The following is a 21,865-nucleotide window of genomic DNA, read 5'->3' on the forward strand; positions in this document are numbered from 1 at the left end:
CTGAGTGCCACTAAACTTAGATGTACACAGAAAAGTAATCGTAGAAAAAATGAGTAACATAGATATCACGGTTTTTACTGATGTCAATTTAAGTGTTGTCAGGAAAGTTAAGTACTGAAAAAAAAATCCTCTTGAGTGATGTGAACTGTCTAAAAGTTATGTTACTAAACTGAAAGGGATATTTACATATATATATATATATATATAAAATTGATCACTTTTCTTCGTCTGTGTGTAGTAAAATAATGCTAACCCAAACTAAATGATATTATTTTATGTTGATGTAGTGAGGCTCCAATTTAGGGCTAAATTAATCTCAGGTTGTTGAAGTTATTATTAACAAGTTAGGCAAAACAATTTCTTAAAAATCAAAGGCTATACAAGGTGAACATATTGTTATATAACTATTCAGCTAACAATGACCAGTGAAGTGTTACAGAAAACAACTAATACAAAAAGGTCACAGATCATTAAAAAAAAAAAAAAATACCTGCAAACGTTAGTTATATCAGCACCAGAGTACCCCTCAATCTTCTCTGCTATATCTTCCAGTTGAATATCTGGATCCAGCTCAACTTCACGAAGATTGATTTTCAGAAGCTCAGTTCTTCCTTTTGCTGTTAAAAGATTTTTTTGCTACTATTAGATATTTTACTTTACAAACCATTTTGTTAAGAAATCATCTATTAACATTCAGGAAAAGAAACAGAGTCTAATGCAAAGAAGAGTAAATAACTCTGAGTCTACAGATAATACTGATTTACCCCATGACCTGGAATCATGTAACTTCCTGTGGGCCTTAGCTGCAATGACTAATAACTGAAACAAAACTTGGAGTTTTCCTAAAAGATTGTGAAGACACTTGCCATGCGAACAAAGGTTTGAGATCCTTTATGAAAAATAAAAACATTAGTATTCTAGCACCAGAAATCCTTTTGTAAAAACAAAAATGTACTTAGCCTAGTTTTATGAAACTAGAGCACATGGAGTATAACTCCTGAGTTACTTTGCTCATCTTCTAGTACGACACAGGAAAAGCTTTCTAGAACTCTAATCAGTATTTTTTTTAATCTAGTTTTCTTTTCCTAGAAATTAGCAATTGGCACAAAACGCTTATTAATGTATTTTTTTTAATGGGGAGCCAGCTCACAGACATTCGTTGTTCCAATGCGACTGAAAATGTGTATGAAGTGAGCCCAAACAAACTGCAGACTTTTTAATATAACCAATCTTGCTGTTTTACCACCAGTTTTTGTGGCAAATCTGCTTAATACAGCACACTAAGATGATGCAAAATTAGTTCAGATGTGGCTCTCTATTATTTTCTAATAGGCAAAATGAAATTTAATTATCTCAATTTTTATTTTGAAAATTTAAAAATTTCAAGTAAAAACAGACTCAGTGAACACCATCTACCTTTTCTTTAGATCCCCCAGCTGTCACCCAGTTATCACCCCCTTGCCTTCTCCTCTACTCCCCTACCTTATCAACTGTGAGGAGCTACAGGCATCACAACACTGTACCTTAAATTACTCAGCAGTGTCTCCTAGGAACAAAGGTATCCATACAGTCATCTCACTAAGCAGGAAATTTAACACCGGTATGTGAGGATTATCTAATATACAATCCAGACTGAAATGTCCACATTTGTCCCAGGCTTTCAATCCTTTCTTAAAGACCTAAATTACAGATGGCATTAAGTTATTGTCTCTTTAATTTTCTTCAGTCTTAAACAGTTCCCCAGTGTTGTTCTGTTTGTGCCGTCTTTCACGACACTGACAATTCTCCCCCATATGATCTTACAGAGTTAAGGCATTCCAATAAAACACTCCATCAGGTACGTTTGAACCTGACAGGCAGATAGATATGAAAATGTTAATAGAAAGAACCAAGAATAACCAAGACACTCTGGAAGAAAAAAGGCAAGGTGGGAGGAACTGCTCTACTACAGAGCTGCTGCTAAGTCACGTCAGTCGTGTCCGACTCTGTGTGACCCCACAGACGGCAGCCCACAGGCTCCCCCGTCCCGGGGATTCTCCAGGCAAGAACGCTGGAGTGGGTTGCCATTTCCTTCTCCAATGCATGAAAGTGAAAAGTGAAAGTGAAGTCGCTCAGTCCTGTCCGACCTCTAGCGACCCCATGGACTGCAGCCCACCAGGCTCCTCTGTCCATGGGATTTTCCAGGCAAGAGTACTGGAGTGGGGTGCCACTGCCTTCTCCCCTACTACAGAGCAATAAGATTCAAATCTCTGTAACACTCTTGCAGAAGCAGACGAACAGATCCAGGATAGAGAATGGGAAGCCCAGAAGCAGAGCAGGGCATACAGTGTGGACACCTGATTCAGGCAGTGGGAGAAAAAGTCTTTTCAATAAATGACACCAGAAGTGACTATTCACAGAAGGAAAAGTGAAATTGGGTCATACCTCACCATACATAAAAATCAGTGCCAGATGTATTACTGATCTAAATATAAGATGCAAATTCATAAGCATTTCAGAAGATAAAGCAGGAATCTACCCTAATGACCTCAGAGTAAGTATTCATAAGACATAAAAGAAATCGATTACAAACAAAAAGACTAATAAATTGACCATATTAAAATCAGGAACTCCTGTTCATCAAAAGACACGGCTTATAAACTCAGTGAAAACACACAATCTACAGAGTTTGAGAAATACAACAGACGAGACAAAAAACTTATATCTAAAATAGTTAAAGAATTCCTACAAATCAGTAAGAAAAAGTCAGACCACCTAACAGAAAAATGGGCAAAAAACTTGCACACGTATATCACAAAATTCAAATGGCCAATCAGTAAAGGAAAAGATGTTCAAATTCCTTAATAGTAAAGGAAAGACAAAGTAAACCACAATAAGCACTGGCACACATTTATAAGTCTGACAAGACTAGGAGATGGAGAAATGCACATATGGGAACTCTCACATGCTGCTGGGAGGAGTGTACACTAGAGCAACCACTTTGGGTTTTTTGTTTTTTAATTTAATTTTATTTTTTAACTTTACAATATTGTATTGGTTTTGCCATATATCAAAATGAATCCGCCACAGGTATACACGTGTTCCCCATCCTGAACCCTCCTCCCTCCTCCCTCCCCATACCATCCCTCTGGGTCGTCCCAGTGCACCAGCCCCAAGCATCCAGTATCGTGCATCGAACCTGGACTGGCGACTCATTTAATATATGATATTATACATGTTTCAATGCCATTCTCCCAAATCATTCCACCCTCTCCCTCTCCCACAGAGTCCAAAAGACTGTTCTACAAGCCAGAAAGAAAAACACCAATACAGTATACTAACACATATATATGGAATTTAGAAAAATGGTAACAATAACCGTGTATACGAGACAGCAAAAGAGACACTGATGTAGAGCAACCACTTTGGAAGACAGACTGGATTTATCTACTGATGTTTCAGCTACGTTACACGACCCAGCAATTCGCTCCTAGGACGGAATGCTCCATCATGGCCTAAGGAAACTTAGGCACTGGCACCACTACAGCACATAGAAGAATGCTCAGAGTAGCAGAGCAGCCTAAACCTGGAAATAAGCATTAACAGCCATCAAATAACATGATGGGTAATTGTGGTATGACCACATAATGGATATTATGGGCTGAACTGTGTCCCCGCTAAATTCTTAAGTTGAAACTCTAGGCTCCAATGCAGTTGGTAGCATTCCACACACAGCAGGTGGATGTTAGTGAATGAATATCACTTTGCTCTTTTAGTCCCAGTACTAGAACATCACTATGTTTGTAAATCAGAATGTTTTATGTGGCCTGTCCTAAGAACTTAAAACACTGAGTTTAACATAACGCGTTCTTCCACAGAAATAAAACTCCCAACAGCCAACTTCAAGGAACTCTGGGGCCTAAGCCTGCTCCTACGTGAAGGCCTTGTAGGACTGAAGCTCAGTAGGCAGCACGCTCCTCTCCCCCAGTGACCATGACGTGGGGAAAGTAACTTCTGACACTGGTTCTATCCATGATTTGTTAGAAGAGTCTAAGTAGGATTTATCACCTCTATAAAACTGAATTAATGATACTTAATAACATTGTGAAAGGATTTAATGAGGGTTTAATGTGGCAACAACAGCATAAAGAACTGTCAACGCTACATGACCAAGTTAGTACACATTTGAAATTTAAATAAACACTGTCAGATAGATCACACACTTGTAGTAACAATTCTTCTTGAGTACCCGAGGCCGTCCAGCACGGCGGGTAACCAGCATGTGCTCCAGGGCCAGGCATACATCCAGCTCTGCTGCCCTGGGAGGACACCTAACCCTCGGGGCTTCAGGCTCTCACGAGGAAAGGTGAGAAGAGACTCGACCTCACGAGCCCCGTGCCATGAGCTAACACCTGAAAGGCGCAGCCCATAGGCAGCACGCAGTAAGTGGTCATTGTCCCACCACCCCCAGTCAATCAACAAACAGGACTAGAGGGAGACAGAGAAAGCCAGAGCCCTTCTATAAAGGACCAACTGGGAGATGGACAATACAGAGGAAACGGCCAAGGGAGTGGAGCCCACACAGGGAGACAGGTCAGGGCAAAGAAGACCTCAAAGAACTGGTGTGTTTTCATTGACTCAGAAAAACCAATAAAATTTAAATAGAAAGGAAGAGAGAAAACACCCTGGGAAATGAGAGCACTGTAAACCGTGACATGAGAGTACGAAGAAGCACGCGTGAAAAAAATGTAAGTAGAAAAGTAAAACAGAATACTAAGAAATGCAGACACAAAAATGAAAGGTAAGGTATTGAAAAGAGAGCTTCAAAGAAGCGCTCTAACCCTGATGTGATAGGAAATAAGAATCATTTGGAGTCTAAGAGACTCTGTGATGCCCTGGTGGTTTAGGGAGGTGAGTCTAAAAGCAAAGCATAACTAAACGAAGGTGCTGGAGAAAGGCAGTCGTCAGGCTGACAGGAGGTTGCTGTCGTCATTCAGATGCATCAGGTATTCAGTGAGCAGCCAAGCTCCACCTGAGCCTGTTACCTGACTTCCTCCTCATGTTGACCACGGCAGACAGGAGTCACCAAGGTGGCCTGACAGCCTCTCGTCCACATGCACTTCTACAACGTGATGCCATCCCCACCCACTGGTGGTCTCACTCCCCTCCACCTGAAAATGGGTGGGCTTGTAAACGTTTCTACCCAGGGTACCAAGAGATGACACTACCTGACCTCCATGGCCAGCTCAAAAAAACCGCACCGTCTACCTTTTCCGGTGGAACAATCACTCCTGAGGCCCTGAGCGACCATGTATGAAACGTGATCAGCTGAGGCCGCCATGCCTGCACAAGCCCAGGCCACGTGGAATAACCCCAAGTAACACACAGAGGTGCTCCACCTGAGGCCCCAGGCCTCCGCCCCAGGTGGAGACACTCCAGATAAGTCAGGCTTCGGCGTGGAGTCACCTCCTCTGCTGACCTTCCAGCTGTGACCCCAGACATGAGGGGACACACACACAGCATCCCTGCGGTGCCCTATCCAAATTCCCGATCCACAGACTCTGTGAGTAAAACAAGACTGTTTGCAATGGCAAGAGTAACCCATCCTCTGCCTTTCCTTGCCATCAAGTTCTAATTGCCTCTCAATCTAAAAGAAATCTGCATATTTCTTTATGTAAATTACATATCTTACAATATGCCTTTTTGGGTGGCTTTTCTTGTTTTATCTATTTTCATTCCTGTACTTCTTGCTTTTTCCAACTAAAAACGTCTTTTCATGGCATAGATTTTGTTCATAAAATGTCCTTCAATTTTTTTAACTTTCTAAATCTATTTTTCTTTCCATTCCTTTTACTCTAGATTTCTAAACCGTTCTTTCAGGCCTGTTGTCTTCCCACATTTCTTTATAGTTCTGTCTCTTCCACACCCTTTACCCATCAGATTCTTCAACACCCTTCTATCCCACCAGATTATCCCACAATAGCTGTCTACTCATTTTCAAGCAGCCATGCCTCTGTTTCCATCCTTCTCTATGGAAATTCAGTGAAAAATGCAACTTCCTCCATGAAGTCTCCCCTCAGCACCTCGGTCAGAATTTACTATTCTTCATTTCCACCCCAAAAGACTATGGGCAACCCCAGTATCACGTGCTCCCTGGTTTCACTGCAGTTAAACTGGGTAGGTGTATGGCTCCCTTCCAATCATACAGGAACTCTCTAAAGACAAGGGTCACACATTATATTGACACAATACCTAATAATAAATGTCCTTCAAATAGCAAAGAGCTAAATAAACACCTGTGAAATTAATTAACACAGATGAAAGAAGTTAGAAATAGTGGAGTTCTGATTATGATTATTTGTTTGGGAGCCCTTTAGGAGAAAGCAATTTCTCCAGTTCTACGGTCACAAGGTACACACGTTCAGACTAGTAATAAGCAAAGAGAAGCACCTAAAAGTCATTACCCACAATGGACATAACCTTTTCATACAGGAAAATAAGTTTAGAAAAAAAATCTCAACAGTCAGCCACGTCTATGTTCTCCAATATTTCAAAGAAAGCTGAATCTCTGCCTTTGTACCATCAACTCGTATCTTTCCCCCCAAGCTAAGCTTTCCTCAGCAGTTTATAAAATTCTGTCATCAATTATCTTTCTAATTATATATTTTCTCTCACACAGGAGTACTGGGTAAGTACGTCGAGGAGCTAAGACAGCAGAGAGCACAGTATAAGCACACAAATATCAGCTATTATTACACCTGGGTCTGGGACCTCGGGAACACTGGTCAGCTGTGAAGTGGGATCAACATTCCCTACCTAACAGGGTTGTATTAGTATTAAATAAAATAAAGCATGTTCCATGGGGGAAAAAAACAACACTGCCCTGAATGTAGAAACTTCACTGTAGCCTGTCTCCAAAAACAGCAAATTGGTTATTTATAAACTTCTATAAGCAGAATGCCAACAGAATGAAGACTTAGAGAAACAGAGAAAGGTAACAAGGAGTAAAAGAAAGATCAAAATAGAGTAGAAGGAAGGCATCATACCTGTCGGCAGAGGTATATATATCCTTTTTTCTAATCTCCTCCGCAATGCTTCATCAATGTCCCATGGGAAGTTAGTGGCAGCCAATACCATGACCATTTTGGAAGGATCATCATTCTCCAAAGCTCCTCCTACTCCTATGGACAACAAGGGCAAAGAAGAGCATTTTTCTTACAGTCCCTTATTCTTTCATTCAACCAGTACTTCTAAGCATCAGCTACAGGCTTGGTGGGAGGCTCAGTGACAAACATGATGTGGTCCTTCTCACCTGTGTGGTGTCAGAAACCAGACAGATCCACAGAGGAGACAGAGAGGTAGAAGAATTCCCACAGTCTATTGCAGAAGTCTAATCCAATAAGAAAATCTAATTTTTTTCTGTAATCTTTTTTTTTTTGTTGTTTTTCCTCTGCAAAGAGGAGGCAAGGGAGATTATGCTGTTTTACTACTTTATTTTTTTTTAATCATGAATTTTTTAGTTATTACTCTGTTTTTCTCGAGAAAGGAGAACAGAATAGAGTTCACATTTATTTAATACTAGCATGCAATCATAATTTTGAGAGACATTATACTGCAATAATTTTGTCCTTCTAATATATGTGACTGAGAAAAAATAAACAAGAAATTTCAGAATGAATGTAATAATCAATTGCTACTGAAAATAACCATTTCTTTTTACACAAAACCAAATATATGGACACAGGGTCTATCTTCTCAGAATTAAAATTTTAGAACAAAAAACCAGGTTTACAGAATGGAAACTGAAGAATAAACAAAAAAAAATTATCAAAAACTCACAAACTTTATCAATATGAATTTTGAGTCTGATATAACAAAGTAGTAGATTTAAAACAACTTAATTCAATGGTATTTTCTTAATAAATTACTAAACTCTTATTTCAATCATTATTATAAAGAGTTAAGCTGTCCAACTAATGGTCACAAATACCCAGCAATAAAATTCAGCTACTAAATTTGTATTTGGTGATGTTTTTAAATGTTTTTGTGTTTTCCTCCACATTCTTCCTTGAAAAAAAAATACAACACAGACATTCCTTTCTTTTATACTTCAACAGACACAAAAATGGTAAACTCACTGAGGGAAGGGCCTCCTAGTACTGAATTATTTTATACCTCTTACACTGCCTGGCAATCAGAGTCACATATCTCTAAAGAGCAGCTCTGGGTCCATTACTCCCTTCCTCCAATGGCTCCCCAAAGCCTTTCCTTCTTAATCTGAGTAACTTCTACCAATACTTCAAAGCCCTTTGGCTATTCCCTTCTATGATTCCCTTCATCTGGGTGGTACCCCTCCTACTGTGTTTTCACTACACTCAGAGTTTAGTTCTACTACAGTACTAGCAATATATTGTAATTGTCTATGAAGTGCCTGCTTCTCAACTAGAACAGTGGTTCTCAAACTTTTTGGTCCCAGAATCCTTTTTACACCTTTAAAGATTACTGAGCCTCATAGAGTTTTAGTGTGTGTGGAGTATATCAATATTCAACACTTATTATTAAAAACTATACAGAGACTTAAAAATTATTAATTCATTTTAACAATAAAAAATACATTATTTATTAACATAGTTAATTAACATAGTTTATCAAAAATAACTGTTTTTTAAAACCAAAAAGAATTAGTAAGAAGGCCGGCTTTTTTTTTTTTTTTTTTTTTTGCATTTCTGCAAATCTCTCTAATGTTTGACTCAACAGAGGAGAGGTGGATTCTCATATCTGCTTCAGCCTTTCACCTACTGTGATATTCCACATGTCTTATACCCTCTGAAAGTCTCCACTGTTTTACTTACAAGAGAATGAGAGTGAAAAAAGTAAGCAACATCTTGATATTATTATGAAAGTAGTTCAGCATTTGAACACCTTTTAGGAGTTTTAAAGACCTCTGGGACCCTGGACCACATCTCTAAACAGTAAGCCCCTTGAAGGCCATGACATTCCTTTTCTTTGTAACCTCAGAACCTGAAACGGTACAAGTATGCAGCAGACACCTTCTGAGTGCTTGAAGAAATGAACAACTGGGTGGATGAACAAATGACTACAAATAAACTTCAGGGCCTTCTGGTCCATTCACTGAGAATTTCCAAAAAATCAATCTACACAAAATTCAAAAAGGGAACTAGAATAGTTTTGAGGCATTAATTATCAATTACCATCCATCTGAATGAGCAGCTCAGACTTGACTCTGCGACTTGCCTCATGTTCATCAGAGGTTCCTCTTCGACTGCAGATAGAATCTATCTCATCGATGAAGATCGTGGTGGGGGCATAAAACCTAGCCTTTGTGAAAATATTTGAAAGAAATCATTTAATGATCTCATAAAATAAACTGAATTTCTAAAATGCCATTTTCCTCCATCTAAAACAACAGTAAAAAAGAGGAGAAATTTTTCATTGCTTTAATGCCACTCTTTGGTTACTGATGTGTTAATCATATCAGGAAAAGGAAAATCCTAAAAATAAAAGATAAGTTATACAGTTGGTGAAGTCAGGTGACAGATACACAAGGATTCATGGTCCTATCTTTCTACTTCTGTGTTTGAAAACTTCCATAATACAAAACGCTCCTAAAGATAAATCATCAATGTATCCTCAAATATACATTCCTAAGTAACTATTGCAAATGTTTATGAAAAAGGAACAAACTTTAATGATAGATCAATTCCTAACTGGTTTTCAAAATATATGTTAAAATATACTTCTGCTCAATCCACTCATTACAGAGCCAGAAATATCCTCCAAACTACACACATTTCCCAAGTCTCTTCTACCCTCCCTGGATGGGATGCCACGGGGCTTCAACCTCAGAGAGGAATGCAAGCTGAAGACACAAGAGCCACTCCACAAAACTCACCACCTCATGTCTTACTAGTGTCAAGAACTCTGAAACAACTACACTTGACCTTTTTTAAAGATACCTAGGTGAATGGATCTAGGTTACAGGGATACCATGTGCCTATACAAATGGGACTCTGAAACCCAAACATATCATCACTCACCATTTCAAACAACAGACGAACCAACTTCTCAGATTCGCCTCTATATTTAGACGTCAGTGTGGAAGAGGAGACATTAAAGAAGGTTGTGCCGCACTCGGTGGCCACGGCTTTAGCCAGCATGGTCTTTCCAGTGCCTGGGGGCCCAACCATCAGCACTCCCTGAAATTTCAAAAGATGTATTAAGTGATTTATCAGATTAAAATACTTTTTTATAAAATATCATCAGCTAATAATGTACACGAAACTCTTCCCATCAAAAGAGAAGTTCAACTGTCACAGTAAAATCATGGTGCATTCGACACGTTTCATTTTATAGACAGGAAAAACTAAAATGACGAATTACTTCACAGAATGTCTCAAAGGTATCAGAGGTACTCAGAGGTGGGCTAACAACGGGCCCAGACAACAAGGAATTGCCTGGGACATCTGGAGAGGCCCTGGCAGAAGACAAACATGGATGGTCTTGGGCACAGCTTAAGACTGACTGCTCTGTTTAAGCAATGAAAATAGATGACATTTTCTACCACATGGAGCAGAATTATATATCCTTTGCCCTCCTTAGACACAAAACCTATCCTTCACAACACACAATATATAATTTAGATCAGAAATAAAGATCCATTTATCAGCTTATAAAGTAACTAAAATCTAGTGGTGATTCAAGCAATCAAATTAGCTATCATTTTAACTGTGCTGGACAGTTAATAGTTTACATAAAACACTGTTAGTAATGAAAAAGCCAAATATAGACTAAAATCTAAATTTTAGTTATTTCTCACCTTTGAAAGCAAATAAACAGAAGTATTCTATAAAAATAAATTGAGGAGTACAAATTATCCAAGAACACTAATCTTCCAGTCCTTTAGACTAGAAGATTTTTAAATACTTACCATTTTCTTCTAACACTTTCAGTGAGAGTTCAGATATACACTTAACACTACATTTTTTTGGCATAATAGTTGGTGATCTTAAGATGAATTCTGAGCCATTTGTTAATAAGCTTTAGAGGAGTTAAACTTTGAAAACTATGTGCATAGCAAAGTTTCATAAACTCTAAATTTAGAAACTGTCCAAACCTGCTTCTAGCTATGGAATTTTGATACCCAGGACAACGAGGGATCAGCACGATTTAAAACACTAGTTTTATAAAAAAATTTTTTTGCTTTGAAGAAACCTTTAACTATACGTGAGACTAATATTTCAAAAACTGTAAAGACAACTAATAGTATAGGCACAGCTACAAAAAAGGCCCTGTTTCTCTTTCCACTGTCCTCTTAATGCCCTCTCAGTTCTCATAATGTCATTAACATGGCCATGACCAGATGATTTCCAGTGTCAGCATCTGTGCACAAACATAGCTCACAGATACAGGACAGCATTCAAACACGTCACCTCCTCGTGATGTTACCCCTTCAACTGTCTCCTCTCTTTCCTGTATCTCCTCTCCTGTTTATTTGAAAAATGAAATCCTTCACTTGACCCTACAAATGCTCTAATGACTATCTACCTCTCCCTCTCCCTTCCTGACCAAGCTTCTTAAAGAAATGTTTTATGCTTACTGTTTTTTTTTTTTTTTCGTTTTCTGAATGTTGAGCTTTTTTTTTTTTAAATTTTATTTTATTTTTAAACTTTACATAATTGTATTAGTTTTGCCAAACATCAAAATGAATATGCTTACTGTTTCTTCATGAGCTACAGTCTGACTTCTGCCTCCACTGCTTCACTAAAAATACCTGACTAACCCAATGGTCACTTTTTAACTCACAGCTTCTCTTCTCCTTCTGACCTTTGATGCCAATACCCATTCATTCCCTTCTCCCTGAAACTATTCCTCCCCAGGCTGGTTCTAGGACACACCTACCATTCCAGGTGTTTTAAAACCCCTTTAAATACCTATTTTATGAAGGCCTTATTATTTCTTTTAAACATTATTTTTAAAGTTATTATAAAGGGGGAAATTTATGGTACTAAGTTCCCTAAATTAGTAATATCTGTAACAAATAGATATCTGTATCTAAAACAAATAGATATCTATAACAAATAGATATTACAAGCACAAGTTGGAATCAAGATCGCCAGGAGAAATATCAATAATCTTTGATATGCAGATGACACCACCATATGGCAGAAAGTGAAAAAGAACTAAACAGCCTCTTGAGGAAAGTGAAAGAGGAGAGTGAAAAAGTTAGCTTAAAGCTCAACATTCAGAAAACTAAGATCATGGCATCCAGTCCCATCACTTCATGGCAAATAGATGGGGAAACAGTGGCTGACTTCATTTTTTTTGAGCTCCAAAATCACTGCAGATGGTGTTTGTAGCCATGAAATTAAAAGACGCTTACTCCTTGGAAGGAAAGTTATGACTAAGCTAGACAGCATATTAAAAACAGAGACACTACTTTGCCAACAAAGGTCCGTCTAGTCAAAGCTCTGGGATTTCCAGTAGTATGGATGTGAGAGTTGGACTATAAAGAAAGCCAAGCACCTTGAACTGTGGTGTTAGAGAAGATTCTTGAAAGTCCCTTGGACTGCAAGGAATCCAACCATTCCATCCTAAAGGAGATAAGTCCTGAATATTCAATGGAAGGACTGATGTTGAACCTGAAACTCCAGTACTTTGGCCACCTGATGCGAAGAGCTAACTCACTGGAAAAGACCCTGATGCTGGGAAAGACTGAAGGCAGGAGGAGAAGGGGACGACCGAGGATGAGATGGTTGGATGGCATCACCAACTCAATGGACATGAGTTTGAGTAAACTCCGTGAGCTGGCGATGGAGAGGGAGGCCTGGCGTGCTGCAATCCATGGGGTTGCAAAGAGTCGGACGCGACTGAGCGACTGAACTGAGCCGAACTGAACTGATAACAAACAGTCTATAGAAGCTTTTAAGTTGTGAGAGGCAATCAAAATGCCATGATATAAACACAATTTCTCCTCCTTTCTCCTTTTGGGCACAAATATGGAGGAGGTATTGAGAACATAAAAGACGTTCCAGCTAATCTAGAAGAGGCAAAGTAAGATCATGCTTTTATTTCATTCTGCCAGTCAGAGCAAAGCAAGACTCGGCCTATGGCTAAGACCAAAAACAGTTCAGGCAGCAGCTGTTGGAAGGGCTTTTTTAATACACTGGAATGAAAGCACTGAACTTGGGAGGCGCGAGTCCTGGGCAGGCTTTAGACTACAAAGTACAGGGCAAGCTAGAAAGATCTAAATATTCTCATTACCTCTGAGAATTTATACTTGGCCTAGATGAAGTGATCAAAATAATTAATTACTGAGAAACAGGTCAGCTTTTAAAAAGATATTTATTTGATCAAACACTTATTCTATGACTATGTACTATTACTATTTAATTTGCTTGCTAACTTTCCATTACAGAAACAGACACCTGGAAAATTCTTAAAACTCGTCTCCAGCTCAGCGCCCCTGAGGGAAGTGACTTTAAAGATGACAGCATCAACACTCCCAACCCCTCTTCTGCCAGGCAGAGGCAGCATCTCAACCACAAATCCTTATCCAGGTACCTGAGGTATATACCAGCCTCCCCCAACCTTTACAGACCATGTTAATAAATGCATAAGGAAACTACAACGCTGGCTTTCTTTATCATGCAAGCTGCAGTTTTATGCCTATATTATTTTAATAAATTCTCACCTTCCATGGCCTTCTAATCCCTTTGAAAAAGTCAGGCATCCACATGGGAAGGACGACAGCTTCTCTCAGCAACTTCTTAGCTTCTTCTAGATCTGCTATGTCATCCCTTTGGAAGAACAGCCACGTTTCATGCTTATTCGGGGTCACCTTTGATTTATGGTCATTAGCAGCTCTTTGAATTGTTTTTCACTTAGGAAATTGTTCTTATAGGAAGAACAGTATTCTAATTTTTACTGTATAAAATCATCAGTGAAAACATACTACAGTTATAAATCAGGACATTATTCAATTAACAACCTTTGTTGGTTACGTCAACATTGAATTAACATGAAAATGTCTTGGCTGTATTCTGAAAGAACAATTGTTCTGCCAAGTCTGCACACTCATATTATGGGTGAAATCATAATCAGGAGGTGAATGGATAGCAAGACAAGACACACCAAGCCAACCTACAGCCTTCTCCGCAGCTGTGATTCAAGAACATAACAGACTCACCAGTGAACACTTGGGTTCCTGGAGACGATGTCTCTCTCAAGGGCTTCTACCAGGTCCTTATCATATGCAGCACCATCAAATTTTGGAATTTCACCATCACTTGTACCATCTTGCATATTTTTCCTTCCCTGGGGACACGTGTAAAAAAAAATATCAATAACAATCATTAAGCCTTCAAAATACTGCAGTCAAACTATTTAAAATGGCTTATTTTTTCATTTTTTTTTAAAATAGTGTTTTCTAATTACCCCCAAGGCCATCCTCCCCTTTTTAATTCATCAGCAATAGATGAACTGGCCAACCTTAGGAGACACTTCAAATTTACATTCTTGAGGGGACAGGTGCACATTAAGACTAAACAAGCTTGATATCTCTAAATTTGGGGTTGCTAGGGATTTCTGCCACTACTAAAAATATTTCAAGCATTAATACAGAGGAAGAAAAAACCAACTTACTGAAAACCTACTGCCCAGCAAGAAATCTCAAAAACATTATCTCGTTTAATGCAACAACCCTAAAGGTAAGGTTGTATTATTACCCCTTTTTTTACAGATAAGGAACTGGGGCTCAGAAAGTTAATCAAGTTCACAATTACTAAACGTCTGAGGATAGATTTTAACTCAGATCTTCCTGACGCCCCAAACTCATGCTTTTTCACAACATCAGACCACCTCATGCCTGCCTGGGTCATTTTAAACCTTAAAAGCATGTTAAAGGGGCAGGAAGGGATCAGTTAGGAAGATGTGGTTAACATATACACACTACTATATATAAAATAGGTAATCAACAAGGGCCTACTAGCACAGAGAACGATATTCAGTGTTTTATAGTAACCAAAAAGAATCTGAAAAAAAAAATATATATATAAATATCCTTACACCTGAAACACAACATTATATATCAAATATATTTCATTAAAAAAAAAAAGAGTAGGTTACATATGGTAGAACTATTAATCCTCCTAAGGATCTGAGAAACGCTGGGCTGGAAGAAGCACAAGCTGGAATCAAGATTCCCGGGAGAAATATCAGTAACCTCAGACATGCAGATGACACCACCCTTATGGCAGAAAATGAAGAGGAACTACAAAGCCTCTTGATGAAAGTGAAAGTGGAGAGTGAAAAACTTGGCTTAAAGCTCAACATTCAGAAAACAAAGATCATGGCATCTGGTCCCATCACTTCATGGGAAATAGATGGGGAAACAGTGTCAGACTTTATTTTTTGGGGCTCCAAAATCACTGCAGATGGTGAGTGCAGCCATGAAATTAAAAGACGCTTACTCCTTGGAAGGAAAGTTATGACCAACCTAGATAGCATATTCAAAAGCAGAGACATTACTTTGCCAACTAAGGTCCGTCTAGTCAAGGCTATGGTTTTTCCAGTGGTCATGTATGGATGTGAGAGTTGGACTGTGAAGAAAGCTGAGCGCCGAAGAATTGATGCTTTTGAACTGTGGTGTTGGAGAAGACTCTTGAGAGTCCCTTGGACTGCAAGGAGATCCAACCAGTCCATTCTAAAGGAGGTCAGCCCTATGTGTTCTTTGGAAGGAATGATGCTAAAGCTGAAACACCATTACTTTGGCCACCTCATGTGAAGAGTTGACTCACTGGAAAAGACTCTGATGCTGGGAGGGATTGGGGGCAGGAGGAAAAGGGGACGGACAGAGGATGAGATGGCTGGATGGCATCACCGACTAGATGGACGTGAGTTTGAGTGAACTCTGGGAGTTGGTGATGGACAGGGAAGCCAGGTGTGCTGCGATTCATGGGGTCGCAAAGAGTCGGACACGACTAAGCGACTAAACTGAACTGAACTGAAGGATCTGAGATGCTGCAGATGAGGAAAGACTTGGGACACTGAACTGCAGCTTACAAAGCTTTTTCCCTCAGTGTAAGTACCCACTCAGGGTTCAGAGTTTCTTCCTAGTTAGGTCCTTGGACCACATCATAAAGTCACTATAATGACAAAGATAAAAGAACCTTTTAAAATAGCATCATTAGGGTCATTAAAGCAATATACTTTACCACAAATTCTTTATTTAATAACACACTAGCTTGAAAAAAAAAAAAGAATTATATGCTATGGTTTCTATGGGGTTCTGCCAACATTTACTCAGCTCTGAAGAGCTTTAAATGAGACGTGCTCAGCTGCCAGAGACAGTTCAACCACTAGAACTACTTTAGCAGACAGAGCCAAGCACCTCCCCGGAGCTTCAGCCCCACAGTTACTGTTAAGGCAAAAATGAAGGAAAAATGGTCCAAACACTAATCAATTTCCTGAGCTTCAATCTGAAGAGAGAGAACGGGATGAACCTCACCTACCACACTCCATCTGAGATAAACCATAAACTAGATCCTAAGTGCAGAGAGAACTAAATGGCTCCCTGTGGGCAGATGCTCCAGTTCTTTAAGTCACTGGGTAAATGACCAAACAGTACTCTGGTAACTTTACTCCAAAATGAAAAATTTACTGTCTCTGGTTAGCATGGTATGAAACTGAATTTTTAGGAAGATTGTTGTACTTCAGATGACAGATCCCAATATTGACACTTAAAAGGAGTAAATTTCTGGCGTGCCTACACAACAAAGATAATGTCAACAAATTTAAAATTAGCTCAGCCTAGAATCATATTTTATAATAAAGATGGGCCAAGGCTAGTCACACTCAAACATATCACTGTGAACACTCTGTAATCGTTTTTAAAACTCTTCTAAAAATAAATCAACCAGAGAATGCAACAGAAACTGATATATCTGGGATTTAACAAGCTTTGATATGCCATTGTAATTTGAGACTTACCCAAAAAAAATAAATAAATAAATAAGTAGGCAGAGAGTCATTTTAATATGAATATCCAAGTGGTGGGGAGGATTTAATAAACACTATCAAGGGAAAGTAAAAGGTATACACTTATCTGGAAGCAACAGGAATCATAGGATTTTATATGACTATCTATGTCCAAGACATTCTATTGTGCCTTCAGTGTAAGATCAGTGCATGAAAAAAAGATTATCTGCTAGATTACTGGCAGAAAGTTAACAAGTAAACGCCAAACACACATAAACTGTGAAGTGCTATGAAAAAAACAAGTGGTCAGTATAGTTAAAAGGTACTGAGCAAAAAGAATAGGCTGGAGGGAGACTCCCCTGGCAGTCCACTAGTTAAGACTCCTAGATTCCACTGAAGGGGGCACAGGTTTGATCCCTGGTTGGGGAACTAAGATCCTGAATGCTGTGCGGTGTGGCCAAAAAAATAAAAATAAAGTATTTTTTAAAAATAAGAATAGGTTGGAAAGATGGTCAGAAGTCAGCACACTGGGCCCTCTAGGCCATGGGGAGGTGTTTAGGTTTTATTCTAAGTAAATGGGGAAATTTTTGAAACTTGCTAAGAAGGGCAATGACAGAATCTGATTTACATGTTAAAATGACCCTTGTAGTTGCTATATGGGAAAAATGGTGGGCTGGAGAAAGAAGGAAAAGCAGGGAAATAAAAGCCTGTAGCAGCAAAGTCAAGGCTCTCAATTCACAGAAGAAGATACGTGGGTAGAAAGTCAGTCAAACCACTTGCCTTCCCACCCAAAGTTTCTCAATAGTACAGATGAGACCTGAATACAAAGTAAGTACTCCAAAGAAGATTCTAGATCTTTTTCAACTCAAAATGGTGAGGTGACTAAAAAGAAAAACTAGGAAACTAAAATTAATAATTTATTTGGTGATACTGGGAGATCAACAAAATGGGTGACAACTATCCTTCTTAACAAACAGATCAATTAAAATAGGAAATATCAAATATGAGTGAATAGCTGTGGTTTCAGTTAACCTGCTAGATTAACTGCAACCAGAAGAGTGGTTCTCTTTGGGAAAGCAGTAAGTGGCAGAGATCAGAAGGGATCATGAGTATGGCTTCTGAGGAGCTCAATGCTCTATTTTTGACCCCTGAGCAATAGTTAAACGGATTACATGGTAGTTACAGAGGTTGCATGCAATCAGTCCAAGCTGACTCTTACTGGTTTGTAAGAGCCAGTTACTAAATTTTCAGGAATTTTTCAAGCCAACTGTGAAAAACAGCCATTAGTAAAAATCATACAAACTTAGAATAAATTATACTAAAAATAGAATAAGTAATTACTCAAAACTCCTCACTGCCAACTACTAAACTATCACTACGTACTTGTACTGCGTCTACACTGCAGAATGGTAGGCTGCTACTCATGTCAACTCTGAGTTCAGTGATCTCGTGTTGGTAGCCTAGATCCAGTCATAGTGGAAGTGTTTATACCAGAGAAACCAGCAAGCATTACAAAATGGGGACTTGATTTCTTGTTCTGTTAACTGTCTAGACTTAAACTAATGGGGAAATATTAAACTAAAGAGTGTGTCATTTCTATAGTTCTTACCATGTAAATCGGAGAAAGCAATGGCACCCCACTCCAGTACTCTTGCCTGGAAAATCCCATGGACGGAGGAGCCTGGTAGGCTGCAGTCCATGGGGTTGCTAAGAGTCGGACACGACTAGGCGACTTCACTTTCACTTTTCACTTTCATGCACTGGAGAAGGAAATGGCAACCCACTCCAGTATTCTTGCCTGGAGAATCCCAGGGATGGGGGAGCCTGGTAGGCTACCGTCTATGGGGTCACACAGAGTCGGACACGACTGAAGTGACTTAGCATAGCATACCATGTAAACACAAAAAATTAAGGAAATAAGTTGTATTTGAAAACCATGATATGATTCATCAAAGTTGTTCAAGTGATTGATGGAGGAGTGAAGTTCTGACATATGTTTCTGTTGTTCCATTTTCAACTGACTAATAAAATATCAACCAAGTCTTGTCAGAACTACATTCCTAATCATCTGTCAACTGCAACCACAGGTACCTACAGGTGCAAGAGTTAAGCAAAAAGCAGCAAAGGCATTTCATGAGGGTCCATGGGCCCTATAAAAGTTTACAATAAAGAGTCTTACATATTTTATTATTTGTAAGTTATATGTTGTACATCCTTTATTATGAGATTTATAATAAATCTGTGTGAATATGCATGCATACTTATATACATACAACTTTTTTTTTCAAAAAAACTAGTTATTAGACATTTATCAGTACACTACTAGTTAGATGATCATCATTCATCAAATATTACCCTTATAATCTACATACTTTTCTTCAATAAAGAGTTTTTTTTTAGGTCATTGTTCATTTGTATAACTACTGATCCACATTTCTCAAAAGAATACTTCAACCCAGTTTATCTCTCTCCATATCAGACATTCCTAGACTTAAGCGTGAGAAAGAAAATATTCAAAAAATGGCCATTTGCTATTAAGTAATCCAATCAATTACTTAAATCAATTACCAGACAACCACGATGGTGTGATCACTCACCTAGAGTCAGACATTCTGGAGTGTGAAGTCAAGGGGGCCTTAGGAAGCATCACTTTGAACAAAGCTAGTGGAGGTGATGGAATTCCTGTGCAGCTATTTCAAATCCTAAAAGATGATGCTGTGAAAGTGCTGCACTCAACACGCCAGCAAATTTGGAAAACGCAGCACTGGCCACAGGACTGGAAAAGGTCAGTTTTCATTCCAATCCCAAAGAAAGGCAATGCTGAAGAATGTTCAAACTACCACACAACTGTACTCATCACACACTAGCAAAGTAATGAAAATTCTCCAAGCCAGGCTTCAACAGTACACGAACTATGAACTTCCAGATGTTCAAGCTGGTTTTAGAAAAGGCAGAGGAACCAGAGATCAAATTGCCAACATCCACTGGATCACAGAAAAAGCAAAAGAGTTCCAGAAAAACATCTACTTCTGCTTTATTGGCTATGCTAAAGCCTTTGTCTGTGTGGACCATGACAAACTGTGGAAAATTCTTAAAGAGACAGGAATATCAGACCATATTATCTGCCTCATGAGACATCTATGAGACTGGACATGGAACAACGGACTGGTTCCAAATTGGGAAAGGAATATGTCAAGGCTATATATTATCATCCTGCTTATTTAACTTATATGCAGAGTACATCATGCAAAATGCCAGGCTGGATGCACAAGCTTGCCAGGAGAAATATCAATAATCTCAGATATGCAGTTGACACCACCCTTATAGCAGAAAGCAAACAGCAATTAAAGAGCCTCTTGATAAAAGTGAAAGAGGGGAGTACAAAGCTGGCTTAAAACTCAACATTCAAAAAACTAAGATCATGGCCTTCAGTCCCATCACTTCATGGCAAATAGATGGGGAAACAATGGAAACACTGATGAACTTTATTTTCTTGGGCTCCAAAATTACTGCAGATGGTGACTGCAGCCGTGAAATTAAAAGACGTTTGCTCCTTGGAAGAAAAGCTATGACAAACCTAGGCAGCATATTAAGAAGCAGAGACATTACTTTTACCAACAAAGGTCGGTCTAGTCAAAGCTATGGTTTTTCCAACAGTCATGTATGGATGTGATAGTTGGAACGTAAAGAAAGCTGAGCACCAAAGAATTGATGTTTTTGAACTGTGGTGTTGGAGAAGACTCTTGAAAGTCCCTTAGACTGCAAGGATATCAAACCAGTCAATCCTAAAGGAAATCAGTCCTGAATATTCATTGGAAGGACTGATGCTGAAGCTGAAGCTCCAATAATTTGGCCACCTGATGTGAAGAACTGACTCACTGGAAAAGACCCTGATGCTGAGAAAGATTGAAGGCAGGAGGTGAACGGGATGACAGAGGATGAGATGGTTGGATGGCATCACGAGCTTGATGGCCATGAGTTTGAGCAAGCTCCAGGAGTTGGTGATGGACAGGGGAAACCTGGTGTGCTGCAGTCCATGAGGTCACAGAGTTGGACATGACTGAGAGACTGAACTGAAGCACAGCACAGAATCTCTACCCAGTATTATGTTTATTCACCAATCAATTTCCCAGATAAACGTATATACTGAAGGAAATTTTCTCATGAAAGAAAAAAAAATCTACTCAAAAATTTACAGATAAATCTAAGTTTTAAAACTCTGTATCAGTAATAAACTGTATCCACTGTCTTATTCTGTGAAGACTATATACACATCTATTTCCTTATAAATCTTTCCCCTACAGTTATGTTTCATTTATTGTTCATTTTACTTCAGAATACTAGCTAAAATATTTTTTTAAGTTTTAAAACTTTATTTTGAATATTTCTACAAAAGTTCCATTTTACTTAAGATCTGTACAGACAAATTTGTGTGTGTGTTTATTTAATACATCTCTGAGTTTACTGGCATTGCAGAATGGCCTTCAAAATGCAAAGACTGCATAAGTTTTTGATTCAGAGTTCTTTTTTATATCTCTTCCATGTTAAAACCAGAGTCCTCTGAAAAGCCTACAAAAATTACAATATGCACCAAAGGTCATGGGCTTAAAGTGAATGAGTCAGGAAGAGGGAGGCTTGCCTTGTCATCTCTCCCTCTGGCTCTGCAGTCCTTGTCCCTGCTGGTGGAGGGCTTCTCGCTCTTAGATATGGGATGTGCTCGGCCTACAGGTCCCCGGGCGCCGCCTCCTGGCATCTCTTTCCTCAGAGGTCTTACTTCTCGATTGGGACGCCTTATCTGAGGTGGAGCTCTAACCAAAAAAAATAAAGTTAAAATTAATCAAAGGCAAAAGTACTTCAATACTACCTCAGTTAATAAAACTATTAAATCAAT

General features: G+C 38.9%; 1 protein-coding gene across 5 annotated transcripts in view; it reads right to left on the bottom strand.

The window, feature by feature from the left end:
• The window catches only part of KATNAL1 (katanin p60 subunit A-like 1), a 57,808-nt gene that overhangs the window by 5,222 nt on the left and 30,721 nt on the right, over positions 1-21,865 (bottom strand). For all 5 annotated transcript variants that reach the window (XM_010835898.1, XM_010835899.1, XM_010835896.1 and 2 more), the window contains exons 4-10: positions 21,614-21,782; positions 14,186-14,313; positions 13,691-13,796; positions 10,038-10,196; positions 9,192-9,318; positions 7,026-7,160; positions 491-617 (exon numbers count right to left, since the gene is read on the bottom strand). In XM_010835898.1, the coding sequence (XP_010834200.1) occupies positions 491-617; positions 7,026-7,160; positions 9,192-9,318; positions 10,038-10,196; positions 13,691-13,796; positions 14,186-14,313; positions 21,614-21,782 (951 nt within the window). The remainder of the gene's footprint in view (positions 1-490; positions 618-7,025; positions 7,161-9,191; positions 9,319-10,037; positions 10,197-13,690; positions 13,797-14,185; positions 14,314-21,613; positions 21,783-21,865) is intronic.

Source organism: Bison bison, unplaced genomic scaffold, assembly GCF_000754665.1.
Source record: "Bison bison bison isolate TAMUID 2011002044 unplaced genomic scaffold, Bison_UMD1.0 scf7180017864056, whole genome shotgun sequence".
Lineage (NCBI taxonomy): Eukaryota > Metazoa > Chordata > Mammalia > Artiodactyla > Bovidae > Bison > Bison bison.